The sequence below is a fragment of the Rhipicephalus microplus genome, chromosome X (genome assembly GCF_043290135.1).
Source record: "Rhipicephalus microplus isolate Deutch F79 chromosome X, USDA_Rmic, whole genome shotgun sequence".
Lineage (NCBI taxonomy): Eukaryota > Metazoa > Arthropoda > Arachnida > Ixodida > Ixodidae > Rhipicephalus > Rhipicephalus microplus.
In genome coordinates this window covers 316389046-316413067 of record NC_134710.1, presented here as the reverse complement: position 1 = coordinate 316413067, position 24022 = coordinate 316389046, and the positions used below count along the sequence as shown (strand labels likewise).

The 24022-nt window shown below is 40.1% G+C and overlaps 1 protein-coding gene across 10 annotated transcripts in view; it reads right to left on the bottom strand.

Annotated features, from left to right (window-relative positions):
* Positions 1-24022, bottom strand: part of LOC119161307 (glutamine--fructose-6-phosphate aminotransferase [isomerizing] 2) — a 91223-nt gene that overhangs the window by 31532 nt on the left and 35669 nt on the right. The window contains exons 8-13 of one of the 10 annotated variants that reach the window (XM_037413707.2): positions 21735-21752; positions 17277-17300; positions 14496-14516; positions 12262-12388; positions 10413-10483; positions 6637-6729 (exon numbers count right to left, since the gene is read on the bottom strand). In XM_037413707.2, the coding sequence (XP_037269604.1) occupies positions 6637-6729; positions 10413-10483; positions 12262-12388; positions 14496-14516; positions 17277-17300; positions 21735-21752 (354 nt within the window). Of the gene's footprint in view, positions 1-6636; positions 6730-10412; positions 10484-12261; positions 12389-14495; positions 14517-17276; positions 17301-19971; positions 20020-21734; positions 21753-24022 lie in introns of all 10 variants that reach the window. The other 9 variants (XM_075879527.1, XM_037413710.2, XM_075879528.1 and 6 more) reach the window with 9 other exon arrangements.

Sequence of the window (24022 nt, the reverse complement as noted above, 5' to 3'; positions counted from 1 at the left end):
TGCCATAAGTATTATGTCTTGTGGTTATTATAAAATTCTCGTAAGTGGATTAAAATTTCAACATAAATGCAACATTCGTTCAGCCCAACACTTGAAAGTTCAGTCGTGAGCAACAGTTTAAAGAATAAATCATGCCACGAAGAAATTTTTTCTTAGTAGACCGGGTATGTTCACTGAAACAGGGTGGCCCAACCCATAGAGTTTCCCCGTATATACACTAGAAGGAACTTTGGTGCTAATTTCTATGGAAGCTGCAATGCATGGCACTTCAACGAGCATGGGAATGATGGGTACGACATAGATTTGCTTAATTTTCGTACTTTATGCTCTGTTTGGCTCTGTATGGCTTGGAGCTGCTTTCTCATGAAATAACAATCGGCAAATGTTCGGCAGTTACACTTCCACAACCTAACCTTTTAGGCTCATGAATTCAAATCGGGTCGCGAAGTTCAAGACTGTTCATTTTTTCATTCGAAACAAAACTAAAACGCAGCAATAAATGAAGCCACAAGCGCGTTCGCCACCCACAAGCACAAAGACTAGGCAAATTCACGTACTGCCCATCATTACCATGATGTTTGATGTTTTATGGCGCAAGGGCCATTTCATGGCCAAAGAGCGCCAGTTCATCTTACAAAAATATGGGCAATGATTGCGATAAGCGGCTGTATAAGGGCCATAAAATTCCTCGGGGTAAGGCGGGTAAAAACATACAAGTAATAAAATCATGACCATGCCGTGAAAGGTGTGTGTGGTGTGAATAGGTGACAAAAGTTGATGATAATGAAAAACGATTGTGGACATGTATGGCATTAGCACAAGTACCTCACTCGTTCATACCCTTGCGTCCAAGGGCCGTGAGGCAAGTGCTTTCTTGTGTAGCCACCGTAGCAAAAACCTCTCTGGGGAGGTCGTGCTACGGAATGCCTGGGTATATGATATGAAAATTATGGATTTCTTTTAAAAACACTAACAATGATTTACGACTAAAAAGCGGTTCCCTACCAACGAACATTGCATGGTGTAAAGGTATATGTTGTCGGTAGAGTAATGGAAAATTTTGTTTTCTTAGAGTTTCTAGCTGTTTGCACTGGATTAACATGTGAAGGACTGTTAATGCTTCACCACATCTGTCACACAATGGTGGATCGCCACCGGACAAAAGATATGTTTGTGTTGTGTATGTGTGTCCTATCCCGAGTCTCGTTAGTATTACCTCTGTATGACGCGATTTTGATACTGGCAGCCAATGACCAAGGTGTGGCTTAATAATGTGTAGTTTGTTTTGTGTGTGTGTATCCCACTTGCTCTGCCAGTAGTCCCTGAGGTTTCGTTTGACAGACGGCTTAAGATCAAGGGCCGGGATTGATATGGGTGTGGGGGCAGTGCTTTTGTGGACGGATGCAGCGAGCTGATCGGCCCTCACGTTGCCTTAAATCTCACGGTGCCCTGGCACCCAGCACACTACAACATGTTGTTTGAGTGTGTAGAGTGTGCACAAAATGGAGTAAAGTGAGACAAGGACTGGGCTTTTTTTATTTTTTAGGAGTGTGCAGAGCCGTTACCACACTGAGGGAGTTCGTATAAATTACTGCTTTTTGTATTTGTAATTGCTTGATGTGTTTAGCCGCCACAAGTATCGCATAAGCTTCCGCTGTGAAGATACTTGTGCCTAGATGTAGAGGGCCAACATCTGAAAAGGATGGGTTGACAGCAGCGTAGGACACAGAGGAGTTAGACTTGGAGGCATCTGTAAAAAACTCAGGACGTGTGTATTTGTGTTGAAGTTCCAGAAAGTATGTTCGGATATGGGCAATAGGCGCATGTTTTGTAACTTCTAGAAAAGACACATCGCAGTCTATAGTCTGCCACTGCCACGGTGGTGGGTATGCTACAAGAGCCATTAAACTGTGTTCAAGTGACACTCCAGTTTCGTCAGCTAGACCCTTCACGCGAACTGAGAAGGGCTGCCTCATCGAAGGCCTGTTTTGAAACAGAATAGAGCTCGACAAATCATTGATAGTAGAGTATGAGGGGTGCTTCTTGTCTGCTTTCACCTTAAGGAAATAAACAAAGGACATGTAAGTTCTCTGCAGATGAAGTGACCACTCATTTGACTCAACGTAAAGACTTTCTACGGGGCTGGTGTGAAAAGCACCCGTAGAAAGGCGGATGCCCAAATGGTGCACGAGATCTAGCATCTTCAAAGCACTTTGAGTCGCAGACTGATAAACAACGGCCCCATAATCTAAGCGGGTGCGAATGAGGCTTCGATACAGGTTCACGAGACATTGCCTGTCACTACCCCACTTAGTACGTGACAACACTTTTATAACATTCATGGCTTTTAAACATTTTGTTTTTAAATACTTGATGAATGGTACGAAGGTCAACTTGTTGTCCAAGATTAGGCCTAAGAATTTATGCTTCGCATCGACAGACAGACGTTGACTATTCAGTTCAATGTCAGGTTCTGATTGCACGCCTCTCTTTCAGGAGAACAAGACACACGTGCTTTTTTCTGGGTTCAGCCGGAATCCGTTTTCCTCTGCCCATTTGGAGACCTTGTTTAAACCGAACTGAACCTGCCGCTCACACATTGCTAGGTTACATGACTTAAAGCCAAGCTGGACGTCATCGACATATGTGGAATAGAACATGTTGCGGGGGATGGACAGGTGCAAGGAATTCATTTTGATAATAAAAAGTGTACAACTAAGCACACCACCTTGCGGTACTCCCGTTTCTTGCACAAATGTTTGGGAGAGAATACTGCCCACACAGACACGGAATTTCCGATTGGACAAGTAACTCTCTATTATGGAAAGCATTCTACCGCGCACACCCAGGTGAGACAAGTCTCTTAATATGCCAAAATGCCATGTTGTGTCGTAAGCCTTCTCGATATCGAGAAACACCGAGAGGAAGTATTGTTTGTGGACGAAACCGTCTCGGATCTGTGCCTCGATATGCACCAGATGGTCGGATGTGGATCTACCCTCTCGAAACCCACACTAGAACTGGTCAAGCAGATTGTGTGTTTCAAGAAAATGTAAAAGTCGGCGGTTTATCATTTTTTCAAAAAGTTTACAAAGGCAGCTGGTTAGTGCGATGGGCCTATAACTTGAAATTGAAGAAGGGTCCTTGCCCTGTTTCAAAATAGGGATAACAATAGCCTCTTTCCAGGAAGCAGGGATGGTGCCCGAAAGCCAGATGGCATTGTATAGAGAGAGTAAAGTTTTTCGCGTTTTGAGCGGCAGGTTTTTCAACATTTCATACGTGACACGGTCATAGCCTGGGGCAGCATTACTGCAAGAGTTTAGTGATGTTTGTAGCTCAGCTAAGTTGAAAGGTTGGTTGTATGCCTCGTGATTTGTGCACTTGTATTCTAGTTCCTGCTTTTCTATCCTTGCTTTATATCTTTGGAAAGGTTCAGTATAGTGCGACGAGCTAGACACTTGCTCGTAGTGTGCACCGAGGAAGTTCGCCTGATCTTCCAGGCTGTCACCCTGTGTGTTTACGAGTGGGAGTGAGTGTACTTGTCTTCCTGCTACCCTACGAACCATGTTCCAGACTTTGGCCTCTTGTGTATATGAATTTATCCCTGATAAAAACTTGTGCCAGCTTTCTCTTCTGGCCTGCCGACGCGTTCTCCTGCCTCGAGATTTTATTTTCTTAAAGCTCTCAAGGTTTTCGGCTGTCGGCGAGTTCCGCAGCAACCTCCATGCCCTGTTCTGTTCCTTTCGCGCATTCTGACACTCAGTGTTCCACCACGGGACGTGTCGTTTGCCGGGCAGTCCAGATGTTTGTGGAATGCACTTGGCTGCTGCGTCAGTAAGAAAAGCCGTGAAGTACTGCACAGCTTCATCTATGCCTAATCCGCATATGTCAGTCCAATTTAAGTGAGTAAGCTTTTGAAATTGTTCCCAGTCGGCTTTGTTTACTAGCCATTTGGGAACACGTGGAGGACATTCATATATTATTGGTGTACTCAAAACTAAAGGAAAATGGTCACTTCCGTATGGATTATTTATGACTTTCCACTGAAGTAATGGTACAAGTGAAGGAGATGCGATACTGAGGTCTATGGAAGAGTAAGTTTTGTTGGCAAGGTTATAGTATGTTGCCTCTTTCCTGTTCAACAGACAAGCACCTGATGAAATGAGGAATTGTTCAATGAGACGACCTCGTGCATCCCAGCGAGAGTCACCCCACAGACCATTATGTGCGTTCAGGTCCCCAAGGACCAGATAACGTTCAGGTAGTTCGTCTATTAAAGACTGCAATTGAAGTTTTCCAAGACGGTGGTGCGGAGGTATGTACAAAGAGCAGACAGTGACGAGTTTGTTTAGAATAACTGCTCGGACAGCCACTGCCTCGAGGGAAGTTTGAAGGGGTAATTGTGTACATGCTATACCTTGACTAACTATAACCGCTACACCACCAGATGGTGGCATGGCATCATCTCTATCCTTTCGGAAGATTACGTAGTTACGTAAAAAGTTTGTGCTTGTTCGTTTCAAGTGTGTCTCTTGTACACACAACACTCTAGGATTGTGTTCATAGAGGAGTTCTTGTAAGTCATCGAGGTTTCGAAGAAGGCCTCGGATATTCCACTGTAATATTTCTGTCTGCATATTTAAACAGGAGGGATGCTGCTGTGTGTACAAAGAGTATCCTGTGTTGGAGTGAGCTCGTTAATTCAGGTGGCAGGACGGTCGTCCGGCCCCGTTATTGGTTTCTTATTTTTCTTGGCGAGCTCCAAGGAGCCGCGCCGCACTTTTGGTACCAAGGGTACCGTTGTATCCATTGCCTCCTCAGAGGCACTGGGTGCCTGCACATGCGAGCTGGTGGTTCGGATTTTAGGCCTCGCCTGGTGAGGGGAGGCCTTGAGACCAGAGGACCCTGGAGTCTCCGGCCTCAATTCGCTAGGAGGCGGAGTAGACTGAACTACTGCCGCCTTGGGGACAGGCGCCACAGCCGACGGCTCACTCTGCGCTGGCCAAGGGGTGGCGAGAACTGGTGCGGCGTTGCCCCCTGACACGCCGCATCAGCATATGTAGCGCCGTAAAATGGCGACACTCTTCGTCTTGCTTCTTTGAATGTGATATTTTTTTAAATTTTCAATGTGATAATTTCTTTTTCTTTTTTCGAAAATGAGCAAGACCGTGAGTATGCGGCATGATTTCCGCCACAGTTCACACAGTGAGATGGTTCTTCGCAACTGTCAGAATTATGGCCTGACACTCCACATTGTGCACAAGTTTGGTGACCACAACAGCTTTGTGAGCCGTGGCCATACTTCTGGCATTTAAAACAATGACATGGGTTAGGTATGTATGGTCTGATCAACGTCTTTGTGTACCCTGTTTGAATACTTTCTGGCAGATTACTGGAAGCGAACGCGAGTATTAGGCATTTCGTTGGTGTTACCTTGTTGTCTCTTCTAATGACGATTCTTTGTACATTGGTCACATTCTGACTCTTCCACCCCTCCAGAAGTTCCTCTTCGGTCAAGCCGAGCAAATCAGCATCAGATACTACTCCATGAGTTGTGTTCATAGATCTGTGTGGCGTTACAGTGATGGGAGTGTCACCAAAAGTTGAAAGATTCTGTAGATTTTCAAACTGTTCTTTTTCTGGAACTTCAAGGAGGAGGTCTCCGCTGGCCATTTTGGTAAATTTGTACCCGGCTCCAAAAGTTTCTGCGAGACATCTGGCTACTACAAAGGGGGATACAGTTCTGGCTTGCTTGCTGCTTATCTCACTATGTATAACATGAAAATGGGGAAAGTTTTCATTTGATCGATTGAAAAAGCCAAAGTCTTCGGTGCGTATGCGCTTTAAGGCAGTACGATCACTTAACAAGGGAAACGCTCTATGCATTCCAGTTTAATTTTCTTTAGAAGCGTTGGCGGCCACCCACCATGGAGCCCAACGAGGAGACGCTACAAGTTTGCGGATGCTAAAACCTGCAGACGCCAGCCGTACAACGCTACTATAACCCAATGCGCCTAGACCAAGGTAGGCTATTTGCACAGGGTTAACCCTAGCCGCCAGGAAGTTTAGAAGTAGGCAGAAGAGAGTAGAAGACAGGACAGATAAATAGTGAGAGATAAAGACGAAGATGTAGGGAGAGAGAGATAGGAAAAGGTGACTGCAGATTTCCCCTGGGTGGGTCAGCCCAGGGGTGCCGTCTACGTGAAGCCGGGGCCAAAGGGGTGTGTTGCCTCTGCCAGGGGGCCTTAAAGGTCCAATCACCCAGCGTCGGCTCAACCCCCAGGATCCCCTGTTCCCCGGACACGGCAAAGCCACGCACGGCTAGGCGTGGGAGGGAGTAGAAACTCCCCCGTTAGCTCGGGTCTGTGGTGTTGCTACACACCAAACGCCTACTTGCGCAGGCGCCCCTGCGGGGAGCCCATCAATACCATGATAGCTGAATTATCTCAGTGCCAGAGTCTCCTCTAGTTGATTTCGAGAAACTCTATGGCCCAATCTAAGTGCACATGTTTGATAAATGCAATGTATTGAAGCAAATCTATGCTGTGGAGCTGTGCTAGAAAAAAACATGAATTTTTTGCAGTTGCAGTTGCTAAACTTGTGTTTGTGACCATAGATGCTTTCTTGAGCTATCACCTTTCATGATCTGCTGGATTTCCATTTTCAGGGTGATGATTTCACGGTTTACATTCTCATCAAGAGTCCTCTTCAATCTGTGAATGGTCAGATCTGGAAGAACAAAACATGCAAATACATAGCACAAATACCATGAAATAAGCTTACTAATATTACTTTTCTAGAACAACCACATTATTGGGGACAGCAAGAGTTTCAGCACAATTAACGATGCACTTAAGGGAAGATGCTACTCTGAAAAAAGTTTTTTCAATCTGTAGCATGGGCAATGAAATTTTCACTTTATACATAGGACATTATGAGGATTTAAATTATGCAATCAGTTCTATAGTAAGTTGCATAGTTTTTATCTTGTACCATGACAGCATGTAAAATTTAGTTCGTTTTGGACACTTTTTTTGCCCCTAAATTTTTATAGTTCTGAGCCATTAATGGTTCTTAATGTAGAATACAAACTTAACTGTAGAATACAAATAACTAACCAGAAAGTATAAGACATTTTAACAAACAGGAAAAATTCAAATGTGAGAAATCTTTATATGCTCAGCCCATACTAATTGCTTACTTATGGTTTATAATAGTTATAGGTGGTATAAAGTTATAAAGAAAATACTTGCACTCTGCACATGTCAAAGAGACGCTAAAGGCAAATATTAAGTCACTGATGACTGAAATAGCGACGCAGAAACCTTAGTGCTACTTTCGTGCCAAGGAAATGTTTATTTTGAAATAAAACCAAGTTTTAGTGGTCCGCACGTCGTTGGCACACTTCAATTCCCCCGCCTGAAAACGGACCTTTTCGACCTGGCAGTTGCCTTGCCGAACCAACGTTGCCCATTTTTACTGCGCGGTCACCGACATATGCAGAGGGTTTTAGGAATGGAGGCTTGCAGGACAATGGTGTGGACATCTAGTGATGCTTTGTGCAACCACAGTCATGGACACGTTTGTATTTGCCTAGTGTTTTTGAGGGGCAAAAAATAAAGATTCAAAAGAAAACATATTTAATTTTATTTGTAATTATGTCACTGCAATGCATTCACACCAGAAGTCTAATGCAAGATGTTTCTGCAATAAACACTTTGTGCTTGTCTGGTTCAAGTGGGCCCCGCTAGATGGCACCCCCTATTCAGCCTAACCATGAGAAAGCAAAACTATTTGAACCAACCACGCCAATACCTATGGTAATGCCAAGCGGTTTATATTATTTTTTTCACGAATCAAACATAAATGGAGAAGCTACATTTCATTGCATGTTGTAAAGATGAAGTTTTAGATGTTCCTAAACATTAATCTTTTCCTCTGATAAATTATTCACCCTTAGTGTCTCTAAGAAATATGTGAGCGAAATTTCATCCCAACCTGGCTATCATAAATATCAAAAACAAATCCAAATTCAAAAAGTTAGCCAAAATTGAATATTAAGAAAAATGTGTTTTAAAGGTATAAGTGAAAGCTCATCTATGCAGCAGATATGTTTTTAAAATGATTTTCCCATCATGGGAGCTCAGCATTGTTATTTTGAGTGTGTGGCTTTAGTGAACTCGCACGAAATGCTATGGGAAGTAGCCCAGTGACAATTTGCAGAAGACTAGACAATTAACGAGTTCTTCTTAGATTTAGTAGCACCTTGTGCTCTCTAAAAGCAATATTAACCCACGTCGAGTTTAATTACAATCTTCAGTTGTTTTTTGTCGTAAAAGTAGAGAAACTAAACTTGTGACAGCAGATACAAATGAAAAGTATGTTATTTTTGACACAAAAGTTCCATTTTTCGACTCGTGCCTCGACTTAAATCATCGAACTTCATGAGCAAGGAGATATGAACTTTCAATTTCGAAAGGCTCTTGGTCAGATAAGCACACAACTGCCTAACATACAATGCAATCAATGCAAGTGTTTATTGCATCCTGACAGCACAGTATGGGCTTGGAAGTTTCCTTGAATGTCACACGCTTGCCAAGTAACTTGCTGGCAGTTTTACTATCGCCTATGACGACACCTATCAAAAGTACAAAGCATATTAGGTAGAAGTATTAATTTTGTAAGGCTTTTATAGTACTTATAGATGTTTACAATTATTTTAAGTATTTATTTTTTCAAGAAGGCTTTCTGCATATGTCAGCATCATTGCTAAGTGAAGCCTAAGAATCCACGAATGCAAAAAGTATTGATGCTACAAAGTGATGCAGTTCTCGTGACACCATAACCTCTCGTGAAAACGCAACCTAAATAATATACTATACAAGAACAACTTAGAGGCCACAATCCTATTATTCACTCAAACCTCACAACAGCCAGATCTGCCACAAAGATATTTATGATATTTGAAAATTCATTCTAAACATATATTCTTAATACTGTATCCATAATGAAAAATTCTTCACTTGCTTATGTCAAGGTTTGAGTTAATTAGTCAAAGGTTACTATAATTACATAGGTAGAGGAATCTAATAGCTTAAATATTCCAACATTGAGCCAGAATGCTCTTTTTGGCCTTTTTCTTGGAAAGCATTATTACTGATGCACAAAGAATTAACTGACGGAATGGAAATAATTAAAAACTAGATGGCTGGAATTTCATGCACGAAAATCACATTCCGATTATGAGGCATGCATAGGTCGGCAAAGCTATCTCATCTCGCTCTGACACACTAAAGGAATATATTTTGGTCCAAGAGCCCACTCAGACTCAGACCCACTGAAGTTTTCTCCACTCACACTTACTCACTCAAACTCACTAAACCTTTTTTGAACCGGACTCCCTCAGACTCAAGCTCACCAACATATTCCTCAGCCAGACTCACTCAGACTCACGGCTTGACCTAAGCTTGAATAAGCCTGTATGAGTGAACTGGCGAGTCCACTGGCGTAAAACGAGATTTTCTGGTGATTGTGTAATTCTCTTTAATGGCAATATTGCATACAATCGACGCTCTACAATGCACCTTTTGGTCTTGTACCTTTAAACAAGAGTTACCAGTGGTGGCAATGAAATATGCGACTTGGAAAAGATATTTATATCAAGAATGTGCCATGAAAGAGTTTGCAAGGCTAAATCTGGTACTCTCTGCCCCCCCTCCCCGAAATCACACCACTGATCAATAAACATTGAGGTTGCGGATGCATGCTAATGCAATGAAGTATCTGAATAGATGTGAGAATAAATGTAAGCCGATATATGGCTGATAGTAATGTTGATAGGTGAGTAGATAGGACCATATGTCAGCAGTTAAAGGTGGAGTTCACTCGGACCCACTCAAAAAATATATGATGCGTTTATGATCTCACTTGGACTCGGACTCACCAATAGCTTCCTCAACCGGACTCACTTGGACTCAGACGCTCTAAAATTTTTCTCTATTAGACTCGCACTCATCAAAATATAACTCCCGGCTCCTCACTCAGACTCGGACCTATGGCTTGATGCAAGTTTGAGTTAGTAGACTCGTGAGAGAGTTTGCTAACATATGGAGGGATGCTATGTCATACTGAGGAACTACAGATTAATTTTGACTAGCTGGAGTCTTTCAATGGGCATTTAAATCTAAGGAGTAAGTAAGCATGTATTTTTGCATTTTGCCCTCCAGTGAAACGAGGCCATGATGACGAATTGAAACATATGCCCATGTGCTTATTAATAAGTACATCGTCGTGGCCACTAAGCAAACATGGAGAGTGACAGATTTGAAACGCAATCACAAGGAGCAGACTGACGTCGTAACCCCAGCTCAAACTTTCGACTGCTCATGAAAGACTAAAATGCAATAACTTACGCCCTTCAGAAACAGCTGCAACATCATCATCCTCGAGAAAGATCACCCTGTTTGTGTGTTCTATGATGGCACTGAAAAAGAACAAAATAAAAAGGTCATTCTGCAATAAAAATGATGATATTATGCAGTAAGTATATGACATACGTTCCAAGTTATCTGCAAAGGAAGATGCACTACATATGGACTGCTGAATACAATCATGTGATTACATTATAGAATTACCCATATTATCTATACTAAATAGCTTTTTAAAGCAATTATAAATATTATAGAAGCAACAATAGAGACCTCACATATACAAAGAAGGCCTAAAAATTTTTGTGATATTTTTACTTGAACGAGCTCTTTTTTCCATTCACCTAACCACCTAACCTTCCGTCTCCTCCTCGAGTGTTAGCCTTCTCTGGAAATCCAATCAGTTACACTTAATGACCAGCGGTTATGCTGCCTACGTGCTATCAGCACGCCCCATGCCCATTTCTTCTTGATATCAACTCTATGATATCCTTAACCCCGGTTTGTTCCCTGACCCACTATGCTTTCCACTGTTCACTGCATCATCCTCAATTTAAACTGTACCCATTTTGCAAGCCTCCAGGTTTCTGCTCTGTAGGCAAGTACTGTCAAGATGCAGTTGTTATATACCTTCCTCTTTAAGGTTAGTGACAGATTACCACCCATGATTTGAGAATGCTTGCCGAATGTGATCCACTCCATTCTTATTCTTCTAATTACTTCCCTCTCATGGTTCGGCTCCACGGTTACTACCTGTCCTAGGTAGACATATTTATTTACAACTTTCAGCGTCTCTTCACCTATTGCAAAGCGCTGTTTTCTGCCGAGACTGTTGCACATTACTTTAGTTTTATTCATATTAACTTTCACACCTATTCTTCTGCTTTCCCTGTCCAGTTCAGTAATTGTGAGCTGCAATTTATTTCCCGAGTTACTCATCAAGGCAATGCCATCAGTGCATTAGTGAATTGGACATCCGCAGGTTACTAAGATACCCTCCACCTCCTATAAACACGCGATGAATAACATTGGAGAGATCTTGTCTCCCAGCCTTCCACCTTTTTTTTTATTGGGATTCTGTCACTTTATTTATGAAGAACTATAGTGGCTGCTGATCTACAGTGGATTTCTTCCAGTATATTTATGTAGGGTCATAAACATGTTGGTCATGACATTGCCATGTCATAACTGATATGAATAGGGTAGTTGAGGTGGTGGAGGAGTTTTTGAGCTGTACAGAAGGCTAAAAAAACTAAGATGATATCGTAAGAAGCAATAAAATAGCCCTGAGGAATTTGACATCTTATCAGTAATGACAGGGAAAGTAAGGAAAGCCCTAAAAGGAATGCAAAGAGGCAAAGCAGCTAATGAGGATAAAGTAACAACGAACCTGCTGAAAGATGCCAGAGAATTTGTGTTAGGAAAACTGGCCACCTTATATACGAAGTGTCTCTTGACGGGAAGGGTACCAGAATATTGGAAGAATGCCAACATCATCTTAATCCATAAGAAAGGAGACATCAAGGACTTGAAAAATTACAGACTGATCAACTTACTGTTCATTCTCTACAAAATATTTAAAAATAATTATTAGCTAATAATGCCAATACAAGAGCACTAAGAAGATGGACCTGCAGCAGTGGGGATAAGTGTGATGCAAGAACTGTAATAATTATTCAAGCATATCATATAGCATACGTTGTACTAAACTGAAGTCTCGACAGTCTACAGGCACTAAAGTCTTGCTATAAAAAAAATGAGAAACACTTTCATTCTTTCAAAAACTTTTGAATTCCAGAAAGAAAAGGACTAGCATGTCTGTTAACGCACATACCTGGCATCTGATGCAAAGAAATATTCAATCTCCTTGTCATCTCCAGGTGGGCCAAATTCTGTTGTTGACGCAGTACGATGCAGACCACCAGCATTTGAAGGTGGGTGGGCCTCTCTAGGGCGGTGGTCTATTTTCCAAAGCATTTAGGGGAAAGGTAAATTGCACAAGATAAAATGTTTAGAATGTGAAACTTTTGTGAGAACATCGTATGTAAGTTGCGATTCTGCTGCATCAACCCTTTCCGAGTCTGAAATAAGTGCTTGCATTAAGCTAGTTGTGCACGACCTACGCTGGCCTCATATATAAAGAACTAACTAATCATAAAGCAAGGTGTGCACTATAAATGGTGGAAAACAAACGTATGGGGTGCAAGACTCATCCAGTTAGTTTACCGTGTCTGCCCACAAAAATAATCAGCATCGCCACTGTCAAAGTCGCACCTCGCCAGACACCCGGAAAAAATGTTTTGGTTGGTCTCAGCACCACCAAGAGGAACCCAAATGGCATTGTTTTCCACCAAAACCACAAAAGCACCACCTCCCATAAAAAAGACCTATAAATGATGACGCTTTGAGCTCACACTATACATAGTTACCTAGAGTCAAGTAACGCTGGCCTAGCTATACACAACATTGCTAAAGGATAACAATAATCCTCTCCACAAGCCAACTTCAAAAAATACATGCTTAACTTTTTCACGGTGGTAGGAAAGCAAAAAAAAAAGGTATTGGTAGCACGAGCAGGAAATTCTACTAAAAAAAACATAAGGTAACAAGACCAAAGAGTGCACATACGAAGCATTCACACTCTTGCATGCATAAGGAAAACAGGGACAATGCCCAAAAGTGATTATGAAAGATGGAAAACCTACTGGCCAAGCCCATTTAAAATGCTTTCAAGCCATCTACACAGATTGCTTTCTTATTTAAACAAATATTCAAATAGGTTTAAAAAAAAAGATGCATATATTAGAGAATATACAGCTGCCCCATCTATTGAATCCGCCTTTATGTATAACTCACGTGAATGGAACCACCCTCAAGTTTCAGACGGCAATGTGATTTCCATGGCATTGCCCACAAGAAACATGTAAATTATAATTTTTCAGATGAAAGAAACATGCAGGTTTTTTAAAACACAAGTAGTCAAGTATAGACCCACTTTCAATGAGTTTACACCAAGCTTCGCCCTCATTTACACGAGCAAAAATTAAATTTGCAAGTAATATTGCTGGCTTATTCTCAAACTATTAATTCAGTCGTGAAGATGACATTTCTCTTAAATATGAAGATCTTAGGAAAACTTCAATAGCTGCTGCTATGCTAGCCTTTAAGCTGTTTATAGACCAATCAGCATTTATAAACACCAGTTCTTAGTTAAACTAGGTTGCAAAATAATCCTTATATAGAAGCATGAAAAAAAGATAAGCAATTTGTGAACTCATTCCCTATCTATTGCACTTAGATGGCTCAGCTGCACTTCCTCCACCTTTAACACCTCAATGAACCTCTATCCCCGCCAACAGATGCTACATGTGTACTACTAGAATAATCATTAATATTGAAGGGCAATTTTGCACCAAAGCATACATATATAGATATGTATACAATTGAGGACTGGCCGGTAAGGTTCGTATGAGAGTCTATCGATTCCTATTCATTGTACAGGGAACTACAGCTTACGGTAGTCCAGTGCTTTAATGGTATCTCATACCTCACCATAAGGTACTGTTTAGACATACGTAGTTTCCTTATGGAATACCTGCTCACAAATATTTTACAACAGTGAGAAAAATCGAGAAAGATAGGAATACCTAAACGTTGCCTTTTTTTCAAGCTGTGGCTATGTGATGCCTCCTTGAGTAGATGTTTAAAGCTTAACAAATTAAACAGTTTATGCAGAGCACCCATATGTGCCCAGGTGACTTGAAGCATCTATACTATATCCTCAATATCGTTTCAGGCTCCCTTTGACGATGCATCAAGTTTACACAACTCACTTCCTTGCTGTATGTATCAGCCCTGGCCAAACAATTTGCCCTGAGAAGCAGACATGCAACATTGCAAAATGGGCCGCAGCTGCAACAGACATTTTTCTTTTGCCAGGTTTTACTGGACCACAGAATGCAGTTTATGCTAGCTAGTTTCCTGAAGCTACATGCAAGTTCCCTCTACAACAAATAGACTCGAAAGACAGTATGGAAGTGGTGGTTGACCAGAAGCAGAATCTACTACCTGTCTGGGTGTCGTCTTTTTCTGCACCCAAGACCAGAAGAAGAGGAGGGCAGGAGAGAGTGAGGGTTGTTTGGGAGGCAGGCGAGGCCAGGAGAGACAACAACATTGGTCACAAACTATCAGACAGTGTAGGCATGCACAAAACACAGCAGGCACATATGCACACAATATCAGGCAAGGTACAAATGTTACAGGTACTATAAACTGGTTTGCCATATTTCTAACATAGCATGCCACTATAGAGGGGTGTGTTACATTTCTTAAAAACCTGACAGCAAGGAGTTTTTTGTTGTGCATGCGCGTGCGTTATTTCAGTGGACATGTCCAGTTACATAAAGGGGCACTCTTGTCATCACTACCTTGCAATTTAAATTTCAGAAACTAAGTTATTTCATCTGCCTAATGTGAAGGAATCTACCACACTGGTTTTCCATGGCTACACTGCAGTGACTGAGCAATAGAACTCGGGAACATTGGCTCCAAATGGTATCAGAAGCTTTTAGTTCAAGTTTTCGCTATTTAGATGCCCACTCCATAAATGTAACAGAACAAGAAAGCAACTTTTTTTTTAATAAGTTGTACTTAGAGAGGCAATGAATGCAGTGAAAACATAGGGAGTATTCCTACAATGCTAATTTACACTGTTTAGTTACAATTTCACAGCTTTCTCTTTGTGCTCAAAGGGACACTAAAAGCAAATAATTTATGCCAGAGTGAAAGCTCTGTATATGACAACGTCTAAAATGGCAATATTATTAACAGCAGTGCCCTACTTACTGATATTAATCTAAATGTACCACACGACGGGCCCCATGAGTGAGATATTTTGGAAATGATCCAGATGACGTGAGAGGATTTGACTACAATTAGTCACTACTAATCAAATTAGCTAAAATCAAAAAGGGAGCCGACAGATGGAAACATGTAGTGGGATAATCAGGGTGAACAGTGGAAGTTTTTCCAACAGGCTGGCCGACAGTTCAATAGGAGGACATATCTTCGTCAAAGGCGCCGTATCATTCTTGGCGTGTTAGCTTTAAAGGGGTTATTAGTGACATCTCTTGGTGATGGCACGTGTCCCTGTTGGTAATCGCCATCAGAAAAAAAAAAACACTATAAAGCAGAGGAGTGCAGTCCTCGCTTCATTTCAAGTTAGGTGGTAGAGATTCAAAGTGTTCTCGGAGGGTGGGAAAAAACAATGGAAAGGGAAAAAAACATGCAAAGTAGAAGTGGTGTGCTACTAAATCCCTTAAAACTAACACGCCAAGGATGACATGGCGCCTTTGACAATGATAGGTCCACCTATCGAAACATCAGTCAGCCTGTCAAGGCACTTCTACTGTTCACCCCGATTATCCAACTAATCAAAATCGCTGCAATATAAAAACGATCCTTCTGCACATCAAGACTACTTGTCCATTTCTGTCCGATTTACAGAAAAAAAAACCACCGGGCGTTGCTATGAAGAATGGCACAAGCTATTCAAAAGTTCCATTTTTGCCTGGTTAAACTGGATAGGTGGTTCGATGTAGTGGGGCCCAGTTAAACCAAACATACCCGCCATCTCGGAAGCCATGGTGGAAAGTTGTTCAATGGCCGCTGTTGCTGCTGTGGCTCTTGCTACTTTCGCTCAGCGGCTACTAGTGTCGGCAACCGCGCAGCAAAGCTGGGCAACGTTGTGCACGGCAGCAGTAATGTGAAATGGACCACTCCACTTTCAGGCAGGGAACTTGAAGTGCGTTAGCGAGATGCGGACCACTAAATTGCCATTTTATTTCAAAATAAGCATTTCCTTGGCACAAAAGTCGCACTCCGTGGTTTCTGGACCACTATTTCTGCAATCAACATAGACTTAATATTTGCCTTTACTGTCCCATTAATAGATGTCAGCACAATTTCTTTTTGAGCACCAAACAGACTCATTCATACTTAGATGTTCTTTCTAGCTTTTAAAGCTTTGCGACTTGACGGTCATTTTAGTTCTCACACATTAGCAGTACTCAAAAAAAAAAAAAAACAACTAAGTGAGCATTTGAACTTTACATGGAGTGAACTTTACATGGAGGCTAGCTTTGACAAAATGAATTTGGAAGAAACCAATCGTAAACCACGCAGCTACTCATTGTCTGTAACACTCCTCTAAAAAAAACTGAAGAAAAATGGTCAAATTCCATAAGGTATGTGTTATGTGCAATATGCTAAGGGTTCAATATTTGTCACAATACTTATTGCCTTGTACAACAGCATACAGCTAAAAGCAAAATTCAAATGACTAGCTCCCTTCAAACACACTCAACACTGTATGCAGTCAAACTACAGAGCAGCCATGTTTGCTCTAGCATAAATATTAAATGTGTTTATATAAATATGCAAGTAAAATATAAAATTAGCAAAGTCTATAATTTTTCATGTCAGACAAGATGCAAGGAAAGGGCAAAAAAAATATGCATACCTAAAAAAAAAAAAGCATACCTCATATATAGCTCAAACATAAGCTCACTGCGTAATTATTTGTTATGTTACAGCAATGTTTACTAATCTAAAGCTAACAAACACACGGTGCACATAAAAATATATTTTCATGTGCTTTCTTATCCCAACTGTACTCACTGCCTTTGAATCAACAAAACTGGTAGCTTGTCTGGAGTTTTGGTTACACTTGTCAGGCAACTGGCAGTTACTTGTAAGCATCACAAAGGACACAGGATGCTGACAGAATATCATGCAGGAGATGTGGTTGGTTTGCACAGGTCAGAGAGGGAACATGAAAATGGTGTCTACCTTGTTCATTTTGGTTGCCACACTCTGCATGCCGTAAAGGGGCTCAGTAAGATAGCAGCAGGCAATGAAAATAGAAAAAGAACATTGATCATGCAAAGAAATGGGTATATCATGGCTGGGGAAAACAAATTTAAAAAGCTGCCTGGTAGAGCAGATAAGAGAAAAAGACACACAACATACACACACATGCACGTACACACAAAAAGAGTGCTCACATACACATGCAAGAGCTTGACGTAATCTTTCAAAGCTAGGGAAACACTAGGAAGCATGCTTAGGCACTTGCAAGCAAAGTAATGCAAGATCGGAATGAGCATTTATGTATGGCAGGACGAAACATTCCAGCTTAAGCAAATATTTCAGTTTAAAAACAAACAATGCTTCACAATCAGACATGTTTTATCAACCGAAATTACAAACTAAGTGTTCTAAACTAGACAGTGATGTACAAGATGCTAATAAAAATACCAGTTACACAATTTTTACAAGCCTAACAGACAATACTTCAGTGCAACTAACAGTTTTTAAAAGCTATTTCAAGTGTAGATATTCCAAGAAGGTTCTAATATGGGTGAATACTGTAGCACTATCAAATATATTTAGTTGCACACTTGTACGAAAATACTTTAATCAACAGTTACAGATTTTTGTTAAATGAAACCTCATGAAACTATAAAAATGTTTTGAACTTAACAGGGTTCTTGGTTATTTAAAAATACATGCAGGACCATCATACACCATCTCAATGCTGATCAGTATTCATAGCATCAATAGGCAAATGCATCAGCTCTATTGTCCTGCAGTTAAAAAATATGGTCGAGAGTTATTGCATAAATTAGGCTTCAGAAGTTTGGGTTTAAAGGATGCGCTGTGAATATACTGGTAAAAACACATAGCTCTTACTACTACAGTTGTCTTTGCTACCATTCATTAGAGATGTCTTTTGGGATACAAGGCACATTTTGCAAGAAAATATATCAAATTTTTAATCTCTATAAACAAAATTTCTAGGGCTTCCTGTTGTGGTTCTCTTTATAGAGTCCCAAAAAAAAAAACTCAGTTTTAATAATGAAGTTTTTTGTACTATGAATATGCAAAACTAACCAATTAAAAGACTGCCATTTCACTAAAATTACTTTAGTGGGATATTACTGTACATACTGTACATTATATCAATGATATAAGCAACATTACAATGTCATCAGTGTTCATGTCACAATATGAAATGATGAGAGATAAAAATTGGTGCAACTGCTCAAGCAAAATTCTACCATTTGAACAATCCATTTAGGTTTTTTCTCCTTCTGACCTTACCACTGGATAAGAGAAATTTTTTCGATATGCGGCACGCTACGAAGGCCTTCTTCAGTACTTAAGTATGGCTAAAGCAAATTCATTGGGAACAGAAACACCATGAAAGAAATACAAAATGTGAGATTACGACAAACACACGATATACTGGAGAAACACAAGTGACTGGCATTTACAACAAAACTACACCGCATAAAGCAAACGTCCATACATGCTGCTCCATGCATATTCAAAATGAAATTAATAATAATGACTGCATGTACAAAGCAGCGTTACGATTGGTGCAACCTCATTATGCAACGCTTGCTTGCATCCTACTGTCAACTGTTGACAACACTGCTTTGGCAACACACACCATTTGCCATGTTATTATCATGGTTGTTCATTGCCGAAACAGTAGAGTAACAGTGCAAAGAACAAATTTCGGGTAGACAAACACAGTGCTGAGAACCAAGAATTTGTGTAAAGTCTAGCTAATATTAAGCGAGCAGATGTCTAGAATGTGTCTAGATGCCTAGATGTCTTTTCATATGTGTCTTGCTATCCCACATAACCTAACCAATGTCTATATTGCCACTCCTGGGAACATGTGTACTCACTCTTGTGAGCATTCTGGCCATACAATGTCAGACAATATAAATAAATGTAGTTTAAAACTCAATGTTAGGCATATGTCTAATTTTAGACTAACATTGCAAGAACATCCTTAGGAGACATGCAAAAAAAACCTTCATATAAATGTGCATTAACACAACTACGTAAGCATTTTGCCTTTTTCATTATTACTACTGTAAGAATACTGTTCGATGCCATGCCGGGGTGAGGCAACTGAATTAAGAACATTATGACATTACAATTAAAAATTTACAGGCCTGTTAAGTGAAATAACAATGAACAATTCATCTGACAAGATACTTGCTTTATGAGACTAAGAAAAGCTAGTGGTCAATGTTTGATTATGTAAAAAAAACAGACTTTAATATCATAAACAAAGGCAAAAGCAAAAATATATTAGGTGCAAGCACTGTGTAACAAAAGTAGCAGCTCAAAAAATCTAGTAACACACAAGTACACTGAGGCAGTTAACATTCCCCACCTCCGCCTTTTTTTTCTTTCTTAAGTGTGTCAAAAGTGATTGTTGATGCTACCTTTGCGTTGAGCATGTTTTTTTTCTTAAATACTGCTATGAAGTGATGATAAATATTGGTAGTTATTCAATGCCGTACTTGTCTTCCTGAATATTTGTCCCTTTATATTGCACTGTTCACTTCTGTTAGAAAAAGCACAAAGTGAAATTTTAACACACAAAGACACTATTTAGTAAGATGCCATAAAGCAAACAAAGACAAGCGAAAAAGAGTGGGAATGCATGAAAGGAACCTACACCCCAGCGGACAGGTCAAAGCACCAGTGCCAAAAGAGAAACCGCCACCTTTTGAGAAATGGAGAGGGAGGTAGAGAAGAAGGCACGCAAGACATCTATCAGTTAGACTGTCAGTTACACAGTGAATTGAAGGGGCCATGGATGAAATGTTATTTTGTAGCACCATACCCGTGGTCTTCAATAACAATTCACCAATAGAAGTGAAAATTCAGATTCATGTAATCCACAAGAACAGCAAACCAAAAGTGGTAATCGTAGTGCTTCAAATGTGCAAGGAAACCGATATCCGAAGTCATTACTATTGTGTGCTGTAGGCCCGTGTGCTCAGATTCGAGTGCACGTTAAAGAACCCCAGGTGGTCGAAATTTCCTGAGCCCTCCAATACGACACGGCATCTCTCGTAATCATATGATGGTTTTGGAATGTTAAACCCCAGATATCAATCAATCATCATAAGATAACTATTTATTGTCCCCAAAGGTTCCCGCTGTATGAACGAGTAAAGCTTTGCAAGACTAGTTTCAGAGACTGCCTTCGTGGTTACGCAGTCATATTAAAGGAAAACTAATAAGACTCCCTGTCCCAAATAAATTCAAGTGAATATAGTGTTCGAAAAAAATACAGGACACGTGGAATATGAGAATTACCAATAGGCTTTTTTTTTTAACACTGTTTCAGTGCTCTACATAGGATGACAGGCCTCCCACTTTTGCTACCATTGATTGTTGGGGTTTTTATGTCCATGTACAACGAACTAGCCCCTACACGGCACTTCTAACTGTTTTTATGTCCCAAAACTGTCATACGATTATACACACAGGAGGGCTCTGGAAGTTTTGAACCTCGGCGTTTCTTTTAATATGCATCTAAGTTTGAGTAGACGGGACTCTATCATTGTGCCTCCATCGAAATCAAGCCACCATGACCGGGGTTTGATCCATGATCTTCAGGCCAGCGGCATGCCACTATTGAGTCAAGAGGCTCAGAAAGAGCGAGGGTGCAGTAAACGAGAAACGGTTGGGACAGTGGTGCCAGCTCTGGTAGCCCAACACCATTCTCATTTCTAGAGACATCTCAAACATCAGTGGTTCAAGCTAAGTGTATGGAAGGCCCACAAATTTTTTTCTATCCACTGCTTCTGAGCCTGACTTACAATAATATATTGTTGCTGTTTTGTCTTCCACTGCTAGATCCTAGATAATAAACCCCCGGTCACAGTGACATTCCTGGCATATCAAAATGTAATTTAGTGATCCTGCTTAAATTCATATTCCTCTGTACAGACATTCCAAGAATTTACCAGCTAATGTAATGTACACTTGTGAGTCAATAAAACACTGAAAACACTGACCTCAGGTGAAAAAGAATGAAACCCTTTTATAATAGGCATGCTCCGGGCAGAAATTCTCATTTTTTACATATGTCTCTTGTAAGGAGGGTACCTCGTATGCATTTTCTTACCAACCCGTATTTTACTGTAGGCACACTGGTGTCTCTTATACCCATTTCTCTCTTATATCAGTGTCTCTTATAAAGGGGTTCACCTGTATTGCAAAATATGAGCCAATTAAAGTTTAGGGTTCAAGATTTGATGCCGTGAACTTGTTTAATAATTGATACACAGCTACTAAACAAGCTTTGTAAAAAAAAAACAGCTTCCCATGGCCCCTTCAATTAAGATGTCTTCAAAAAAAATGTGCAAAGAAAAGCTAAAACTTGTCCAACTAAAAGAAAACCCACACTAATTATCAAAACTTACGTACTGTGATCCATTGTTAAGGCTGGTTGCAAAAGATATAAAACAAATCATATTTCCTTTAGTACACAAATAAAGTACATGTTGTAAAAGACTAGAAACAATAAATAGTCATAACTCTATCAATATATATAACTAAAGTATACATTTACATACACTATTTCAATATAAATGAAACCATGTTATTTCAGAAACATTCTCTTTGACACTTCTGTATATTTCCTCGTGCCCAAATAGTGTCAGTCAACAATTGTTGTTAGTCCCATTAGTGCCAACAGAAAAAAATAAAACAAGAAAAAATACTTGATTTTGAAAGTGACAGCATCTCTTGCAAAACATTATCTTATTCTGCTTGCAGTGGCGCCAACACTTTATGCTGTCACACATGTGTGGTCCGAAAGATAAAGCAGAGCACTGTACAGAGTCCCAAATTGTGTTACCTACAAGGCGACTCACTGGCCATGTCCCAATTGCGTTTTTTTTAAAAAAAAGTTCGATTACTGCAACAGAGTATGAAACTTCAGTTCTATCCTTTTCTAATGTCGAAAAAAAATCTTTATAAAATAAACATATCCTAGCCTTTCAATCTCATGAAATGTTCTACTAAAAAAACGACTCATTACAAATTGTTTTGCAACTGCTCTTGAGCAGCTGTCAAGCCCAAAAGCAGCTTCATTCTCCAATTGCTTGCTAACACAATTAATGGCATTAGCATTACCTCAGTGCAATGACAGGTAGCAAGATTTCAATTTTTGCTCTATTTTGATTAATTTCATCTCAATTGCCTATTTGTGTGAGCTATGAAATGAAAGAAACTTAAATCTTGCAATACAACTTCGATTCATCATATCACCCCTATATTGTAGTTCCTGTATGATTTACACTACCATTTAAAATTTGTATTGTAAGAAATATGGCAGTGACATATTACTGAAAGTTACTGAATCTATTGGCCTTTGCACATATGGCTGAGGGTGACTAATGATATAAACTGAAAAAAAAAAAGCCCACTTTATCTTTAAGTAGATAGTACACTCTAACTTGCAACATTCTAGTAAAGCCTTGACGTAAATTAAATGGTACTACCAGTTCCCCTGAACTTTTTGAATGAGAGTCCTTTTCAACCATATCAGACTACAACTTTTCTCTCGACAAAGATAAATAGCCAAATTTATTTTATTAGCAAAAAAGTTACCATGTCTACAGTTCAACACCCTGGTAATATATGACAGATGAAATATATCTTCCTAATTTGCCTTGACTAACAATATAATGATAAAAATAATTCATTCAGCTAAATGCTTGCAGACATTGTATCTATCAGTGGCCAACATGCACAGGGTCATCTACTGTCAGAACATGGTAATAGCACTGCTATACAAGGGCAATGAAACTTGTGCCTCGATAAAAGAAACTTAACGTCGCAAAAGGGTTAATAAACCGAGACTCAGTTTGGTGTAAACGACATATAACATTGAATATCACCTTCTCCAACACCGCCAAACAAAAATAATGTACAAATTATTTGGTTCATATTTTAATTGTTCACAACCACACATTTCATCAAATTTTGCATTTTACTTCCCATATGATACAGTACTCACTAAAATTAGAGTGGCGATCTGAACTTCAGAAGGCAATCAAGCAATTAATTGTCCTTATTCACTTGAACACTCAATTTGATTGTAAGGCTGAAATGAAAATATGCCACCAAACACAAATTAACCACTTAAATTTCGAAAATTTCTGCACTGCACCACCAATTAGTAGCTCAACTCAAAATTTGATGAACATGGGGTAGGTGTAAAGTACCTCAGGACAAGAAGAGGCTCTGTTGTACAGGCCTCGAATTTATGTCCGAAGCTAACACGGCCTTTTGAAAGACACAGTTGAAACTTTGGCCTCTTTATAGATGAAATTCATAGAGAATAATGCAGGACAAACAGGGACAGAAAAAGGGCAAGCAACAAAACAGGACGATACTAGCGATAATGCCTCATTTTGAGCATGTATGCATTTTTGTTTGCCCTGTGCCGTTCACTATTATGGAGCAAGCTTGTTTTACATTAGACCTCGCTTCCTAATAATAACGTCGGGCATTTTACATCTCAAAACCAAAATACGATTAGATCCGGCCACTTGGCTTACAAAATGGTTACATGCGGATTCGCACACACTGCACATGTACAGTGTGTGCGAATGTACAGTGTACAGTGTACAGTGTGTGCACATGTACAGTGTACAGTGTCCCTGCTGTTAAGAAATGCAATGTACTAGACGACTCCCAGTAAATGA